This window comes from Molothrus ater, chromosome Z (genome assembly GCF_012460135.2).
Source record: "Molothrus ater isolate BHLD 08-10-18 breed brown headed cowbird chromosome Z, BPBGC_Mater_1.1, whole genome shotgun sequence".
Lineage (NCBI taxonomy): Eukaryota > Metazoa > Chordata > Aves > Passeriformes > Icteridae > Molothrus > Molothrus ater.
Window position 1 is genome coordinate 18631657 of NC_050511.2, and position 8141 is coordinate 18639797.

Sequence of the window (8141 nt, forward strand, 5' to 3'; positions counted from 1 at the left end):
GTACACTGAAGTGTAAAAACACTTGGCTGTATGAAGGAAACCTCAGACTCACTCTGTGGAAAAGCTGGCTTGAATGGGAAGTAGTGTCAGTGTCTTCACAGACAAGGAGAGTGGGAAAGGACTCATGGCATAATTCCATCATCTGAAAAGATGGCAATGACAGAGCTTCCCCTTACCATCCCTGTCTGTATTAGGGATTTGAGAGGGCAGTGGTGTGTCTTCCCATTTCACAGGATGGAGACTGGGGGAAGAAGGAAAGAGATCCTTCCTTGCTTCAATTACAGAAGGAAAATGATGTCTCCTGACAAAGCTGGAGAGCACACTCCTTAGAAAATAAAGGCAGGAAGTTCAGCTGGGGACACTGAACACTTTAGAAACCCCTCCAAACTCCTAGTTGCTTCTCTGATACTGCCTCTTACCAAATAAATAAACTGAGAAAGAACAGATAACCTGGGATCCACCTGAGATCCGACCACTACACAGTGACCTCAGCTAATGGACTTTGTAGTCACCATGCTGTAGATAAAGACAGGAGAATTATTTTAAGGATTAGTCAGTGCACTCAACAGTAACTTCAAAAAAAGTTTGATAGAGGTTTTTTTAATATGGTTTTGGTTTGCTAGAAGTTTTTCACATAGGTTTGGTGTTTTTTTTATTTCTTTTTCCTGGCAAGATGATGCACCCCAGTTCATTGAGTATTCCTTTCATAAATCAAAACATCAGAAGTACAACATGTTTCCTGAACTTGCTGGACTAAACATTATACATAGTCCCCTCTGGAGCATTTTGGTTAGGGTGTTTGTCTTGCTGTTTGTGCATGTGAATTACTACATAATTAATCTAAAAGTCTGTAAAATCAGCCTCTCTTCGGTAGGCAAGCATCCTTGCAGGACTTGGTCCAAAGAGTGGTGATTAGATTGAGGCTATCTAAAAGTTCATATTCCTGGTATATTTACTCCATGGACATGCCTTTACTGAAAATATTTGCTTGCCTTCCATGTGGTCTGTGGGTGAAAACATCCCAAGTTATGTGAATATTTGCCCTGGACATGGGTGAGTTAGTAAAAAGTGATCATCTGAAGAGATATTCAGAGTAAACTCAAGATATATCGTCAGTGGGTGCAACCTGAAATATATTGATGTGGGATCTCAGCACATTGTTCCTGATGTCCAGAGATGCCAGGAGAACCCTTGGGGGTCTCGAAAATCCTGGAATGTTGCCAGAAGTGTTTGGTGGCTTGATTTTGATCCATCCACAGAAATAACAAGAGTTTGAGGACAAGAGAATCACTTTAGAGTAAAAGGTGTAAAAGAGACACTTTTAGAGAGTGAAATATAGACTTTAAGGTTTTTGGTACAGGGGGGTTATGGAGACAAGATGGAGGGATCAGGGCGTGTCTCGTCCTTCTTCTTTCTTCTTCTTGTCCTCCATCTCCTGTGGTGATGTTGGCACTTGGAGATTGGTTTATGGTAAAGGTGCACTTGCTAACATGGGTGAAAAGCATTGGGAAATAAAGATAAATATTATGTACGTAGATATTAGTATAAAAAGACATGACCGCCCCGTGGGTGGTCAGAGAGTGCCTGTGACTGCTTGCAGATCAGACCTCTGTTGGGCAGACAGAAAATTTTGTAGATAAGAAATAATAAACAATCTGAAGATCGAAAAGCTGAAGAGTCCAGACTCGTCCTTTGAAACGCGTGCCACCCAAGAACCACCCTACCCGTGTCCGGGCAGAGACAGACAGCTGAACCCGACATATTGAGTAGTGAGGTTGAAGATCTATTCCCAGCAGGCCATGTGGGAATAGATTTATATGCATATACACATGACCACATACAAACATATTGCAGACAAAAACACCTAGGACCCCCCAGAGTGCTCCCACAAACACCAAGAGCATCATCACCCTCACACTTCTCCCCTCCAAAACAGTGCAGCATCAAGATCCATTCATGAGAATATGTATCTGTGCAGACATACAGATTGTGGCTCCCTCCATCAACTGGGCTCATAACCTCAATCTGCCCAGTAGCTGCCCCGGGATCCCGATCTCCTCAGTTTCTGGCACCTGGACATAAGCCTCCAGTATTGACTTGCAGTGATGTGTTTCATGCTGGGATTTACTTGGAACAACCCTGAAAGGGACCTGGATGTGGTGTCCTGGTATTTTTCTGAGTCTTAATTTGGTAGTCTGCTTTAGCACACTCCTGCTCCACCAGGATAGTGTACATAGGCTTTGGATAATCTGATGTTTCCTGCAGTAGGCCTGAGAGCAGCCAGGGACAGAAAATTATTTGGGCTCTCTCTCCTGCCACAAGCTCTCTGTGCTTCTTTTGGATGTATAGATGAACTTTTATCACCTAATCCAATGTGAGCAGGTTTCCACAGCAGTGACATCAGAGCAGCTCCCCCATATTGCTCCGTGCTATCTACCTTGTTTTCCAGCATCTCAGCTTCCTCAGCCAGCTGGGGCTGCATGTTCCTGAACCCCACTCTGTCACACTGCACAGCATTCCTTGCAAGCTGACCAACAGCACACGCAGGCCCCTTGCCATTGCTGTCTGGGCAGTTATTGCTCTTTTTTGACAAGGGTCTGGTAGAATTGCAGTACAATGAGAACAAGCATGGTGTTGATCATGGAAAGTAATGGATCATTGCACTCCTCCATTAATCTGCCCCTCTGGAGTCTATACATTCTAAAAATTCAAGCATGATGCAGATTGCCTGCCTACCATAAAAATAGAAAGGGAAACATTTACAGGGTAAATTACTATTGACATACACCAGGTCACTGAGAGTGAACAAGAAATGTCTTTTTCAGCTTACTGCAAACACCATCTTTGCCTTTTCATGTCTTCAATCTTCCTGAAGCTGAAGTGCTTTACAATTTTGTGTTTTGGATTAATCAGAAGCCTTGGTCATTTGTTCCTTGTATGCAAGGAACAGCAAAGTCTCTTTTTTTTTCAAGTGACCTATGTGTTGGCTTTGGTGGAAAGTTGTGGGAATTAAAACTACAGAGGCCAATAGTGGAACTATATGTATAAAAGAAAACATAACAGTGATAAGCCTATTATATCCTTTGAATCAAGCTTCTGCTGATATGGTGTTGGGTATGAATACATTTGACTAATTTTCAGTCAGTTATATTTCTGCTCTACTGCGTCATTTGCAAAATATAAGCCTTTGGATTTGCTTGCAAGGACAAGATCTCTTCTTGTTACTTAAAAAACATAACTAAAAGATTAGACAAAAGCAAGACAGATTAAAAAATGTCTATTAATAAGTTGCTTTAGTAATGAGAAGTATTTGAATGCACAGATTTGTAGTCGTAGAATAAATAATCTGGTGCCAGTAAAATGAAGGGACCTTACATTCTTAATGAAAGAAACTCACGTAAAGCTCTGGAGACAAAGTCTGCAAAACATGGCTGAATGAATGCTCTTTACAGTTGTGTGATGATATTTCTTCAGGCTGTATTTCAGTTCATCAGTTTATTCTATTTCAACTTCATCAGTTTATTCTATTTCAACTTTACAGATTATGTAAGTAATTCCTTAATAAGTAAAGCTTAGTATCTTTACTGTATATTTTGCTTTCGTAATGTATTTGATTTCCTGCTGACATAAAGGGAATAAATTGGCTCCCAACTAATAATTGTTCAGAGCTAAGCTCTTTTAGAGTCCTTAATGGACTAACATACTCTGACATTTGAGGTACTAGTATTTGCAAAATTGCTGTGGTGACAAATGCAGTTCGGGTTAAAAATCACAATAATAATTCTACTTTGCTTAACTACTCAGCATGATTCCAAAAGGACATTTCTGCCAAAGTGAATGCATGTTTTCCTTTTTTTCTGAGAAATGGTATCTTTAGTAAAATATAAGTGTATGGGTAAGTTTGACTTCTTTTTGGTCACAGTACCCTACACCTACTCAAATTACTATTAAAACATTTAAAGTAGCACAGTGTCCATTTATTGAAGAAAAGATCATGTCAGGCCCAAGGGAACAATCTGTAGAACAAAAATTCTGGGACTTGCCTCAACTTCTTTTTGGTCATTGTGATAAAGTAAAACATTCCTAAAAGCAGTGATTCTTCCCTTTAAATTTCTCTGCCTGTCACTGCAAACCCATCAGATGTGGCCTAGAGGGTTTTTTTTGACTCATGTAGGGAACCTGTAGGCAATGGCATTGGACCCAGGGTCACAGTGATAGCTCTAGCAGCTTTTGCCCATGGCCATCCCTCTGGTTTTGCAATAAGCAAAGCCAAATGGGGAGATTTGATCCATTTTGTTTCTTTCACTAGAATCAGTTGTCAGACTAGATTAGAAAAGATCATGATCTGTTTTTAGAATGTAAGACTTTGCAGACCAGGGTCTCAATAAGTAGAGATGATGGCTGTGTTATGAGAAGGGGTCACTAGTGAATGTACCAATGCAGACTAGCTTCCAAAACATTTAGGTGACAGATTTTTGAAGCTATTTCACCTTTTGTCAAAGAGATTTTGAGCAAAAAAAATCCATCATATGGCACAGGATCCCTTTCCAGGGTGTCCTCTCATAACCGTGTAGTTATAGAAGTTAGTTTCTATTCTATTGCCATTTTCCTAAGCACCCTGTATTGTCCAAGGAGGGAGGGAGGGAGGAAACGGTGTGGGACAGGCTGGCAGAAAGAGGTATGTTCTCTGTCTTTTTCTCTCTCCATTGATCATTGATCCCACCAAAAACTTCGAGCCTAGAGCCAGATTTAGTCACAAGTTCAAGACAAAGCATAAGTGCTTGGAGGAAGTTTCCTGCATCCTGTGTCACCATCAAGGGCACACACTGCTCCCAGTCAGAAAGTGGTGACCAGCAGCATCACTCTTGGCTGAGCTAGGAGACAGCCATGGAGCTTTCCTTCTACAGAGCAGACCTGGGTACCAGCAGAATGGTGGCAGGCAGAAACTGACAGGTACCGCCAGTGTGGTTCCAAGTCACCCATTATCGCTCCACTCAAATAAAACACTCTAAGCTGTTTTACCACCAGCACTCATGGTCCCTATGGTGTTTTAAGGCCTCAGATACTTCCATTCAGCTGCAGTCGTGGCTAAGGCTTGTACAATTTAAACAGAAGGTAAGTCAGAGTTCAAACTCAGCCCCTGCCCATGGCTTAATGCACAATGGAAGTGTTGCTGACCTTCTGGTAGATAAAAGACCCTCAGAGGAATATGCTGGAGAGAAACAACAAAAGGAAGACAGACTAGCTCAGAAATTGTTGACATTTTCCTGCTAAATTTACATCCTGATCTCAAAAGTAAAAGATAAGAAATTAATACATTGCTGATTTTCTTTCAGAGCTCTGTTTTTAGATTGTAAGGTTTGTATTAAAATGTGAGAATGGGAGAAAATATAATCTCTTCTTTCTAAAAGTAAAGGAAGAATGTTGATGGCAGGAGAAAATATTATTTTCAGCAAGCAAAAGTAAACCCTGTGTTGATACTATCTCTGTAACAGTAATACCTGACAGATAATCCTTAGCTTATTTGAAATCTGTAATTAAACAGAGTCATGTTGCCCTGGTTGTCAAAATCAGTATCGTCTCTTTTGTCTTTTTGCAACTCTGCTTGAAATTAAGGGGAATTTGCTTTGCTTTGACTCCTCTCTCTCCCTTTCTCTTTTAAGGTCAACTCAAATCAAAACGTATTCTTGGGATAATGCCCAGGTTATTTTGGTTGGCAACAAATGTGACATGGAGGATGAACGGGTAATCTTCACTGAGAGGGGAAAACATTTAGCAGAGCAACTTGGTAAGAAATGACACAACAAAAGCTTTGTGGTTGTTTGTGAGAATGCACAAATTAATTTAATTTATAGCTTACAGAACTTGCAAATACATGTTCATGATACATTCATTGTAAAGGCATAGTCACACACTGCTTCTTTTATTTCTACAGCCTTTTTGACATGGAGCAAGAAAACAAGTAAATCAAAAAACCCCAAGCAATGTTTTTTTTTTCCTCTCCCCTCAAAAAAAAAAAAAAAAAAAAAAAAAAAAGAAAAAAAAGAGAAGAAAGAAGATATTACAGGAAAAGCTTACTAAACCTTTTTGCAACTTGAAGAGATTTGGGTTATGATTAGCAATACCAATAATCCAGAATAGAAATATGCTGCTGTCCAACTCAACTCCCACTGCTAACACTTCTTCTGCTGATCTACTGTACATTTACAGAACTGTAGATATGAACTTTTTTCATAAGGTCTCCCTCTGGAAAGCAAATTCTGTACACACAGAAAATTGCCAAGCTGTGAGCACCTTGTTGTTTCTGTTTCTACACAACAGTGTTATCCTTTCATGCCATGAAATGTTTTTGGAGTGACACTGGCCAAACTTTAATGGCAAATCTCCAGAGCATCATTGTAATAATAATACCAAGGCTCTTTTTTCCTTCAAATTTCCTGATCTCTGGAGAGTAAGCTCAGCAGGTGTGTAAATCAAACTCTGGAGTTGTTAGAGGTCAATTTATGCACAGGGAATCATAAATTATGGGCATGGATTTGTTATTGTTTTTAAAACTCTGTGTAGTAAAAGCTCAGTCTGGTCAAAATATGTGTAACCAAGATCTTCTTGTCACTATTCCTATATAAGTAGGTAGAAGAAAGGATGTTTTAGTTGGGGATCCAATCTCATGCTGGTGGTTCTTAAGTCATGTATATTCATAGGTCAATGATCTTATTTTTAAAAAAATACTGTTTCCCACTTGTACAATTACTTTTCCTGGTAAATAATTTTATCAGAGTAATATACCTTCCTATTGAATCTATCTTAATAAGTGCTGCATATGTGTAAAAGAACTTCTTGAATGAATATGTTAACGATTACTGTAAGTTAGTCTTTGAAAGATGGCAGGAAGTATTTAACAGAAGGTTATATCCAGAAAACTTACCAATATTCGTAAAGAATTGCGTTCTCAAACTGATTGCAACCAAACCATTAACAGAGGATATTTATCTTTGCAGAAACACCTGTCATATTTTTATATATATTTTTCTATATATGTTTTCCCATTTCTAATGTTTACTCATTGCACTAGGAGATAGGAATATGTATTCATTGCACAAAGAGATCCCAAAAACATAACTGTATACTTTTACCATGAATTTTTACAAGGTGCTGAAACATTTAGCAGCAACCATAAATTTTCACTATAGAATTTGAATTTTTTTAAAGTCACAAAAAAATCTGAATTTCTATGCTTTGAACCATATTCCTTCAAAAAAAAAATGCAATGAATTGACAAAGCATCCCCAAGGTCATAAATTTATCAAGACAACAAGGAACTTCGCATGTTTTACAGTCAGGAATCCTCAGATGTAATAACCAATGCTTGAAAAAAAAGGAAAAAGGGTAATGAGATAGATAACAAAACTCATGTTTTAGTCTTTAAAGCAAATTCTAACTCCTGGGATTTAAAATTCAATCTTTATGGAAGAAGATTATCCTCTATTTCCATATTTATCTACTCAGGGGGTTTCTTTTCTCAGATATATATCCTGTGGCTATCTCAAGGGTAGATTATTATATTAGATAACTTGTGTCTCTGATCCAGTCATTTACTGTAGTCAGACTGCACACACAAATGTTTACATGTTTCTTGTACAGCTACAATAATTTCTTAAATCTGCCCTGAGAGTGGATGAGGTGATGTCAGGAACAGCAGAAGACTTTTCCTTAACTGCAGTAATTGCTGGCCTTGCTGGCTGGTTTGGAGGGCACCCATTGTGTTATACACATGGGACTGTCTTTTGTTTCTCTGGCAGTAAATTGATAACATCTCTTACAGACAAGTTTTAAAAATAACAATATAGATTTTTCTATCCAGGCAGACATTTTAAAACTGTGGGCCCTTTGAACACAGTGTTGATCACAGACACAAGCTGTGGTGGTTTGACAGAAAATGTGTTTTTTGGGATGCTGTGTTTTGGGCCAATGGATATTCAGACTTTAATATTGGCATTTAACCCGGCCATTAGGACATGGACATGCCTCTGAGAACACGGGGTTAAAAGCAGAGCTCTCCCCTGGGAGGGTCCTTTTGGGTTTCTGGCGGGAAAGATTTCGGGTCTCTCCCCCGGCCAATAAGATTCACGAGTGCTGTACAA

The 8141-nt window shown here is 39.1% G+C and overlaps 1 protein-coding gene across 1 annotated transcript in view; it reads left to right on the forward strand.

The window, feature by feature from the left end:
• Positions 1-8141, forward strand: part of RAB3C (RAB3C, member RAS oncogene family) — a 131808-nt gene that overhangs the window by 104936 nt on the left and 18731 nt on the right. Inside the window, exon 4 of the mRNA XM_036402812.2 lies at positions 5664-5788. Within this exon, the coding sequence (XP_036258705.1) occupies positions 5664-5788 (125 nt within the window). The remainder of the gene's footprint in view (positions 1-5663; positions 5789-8141) is intronic.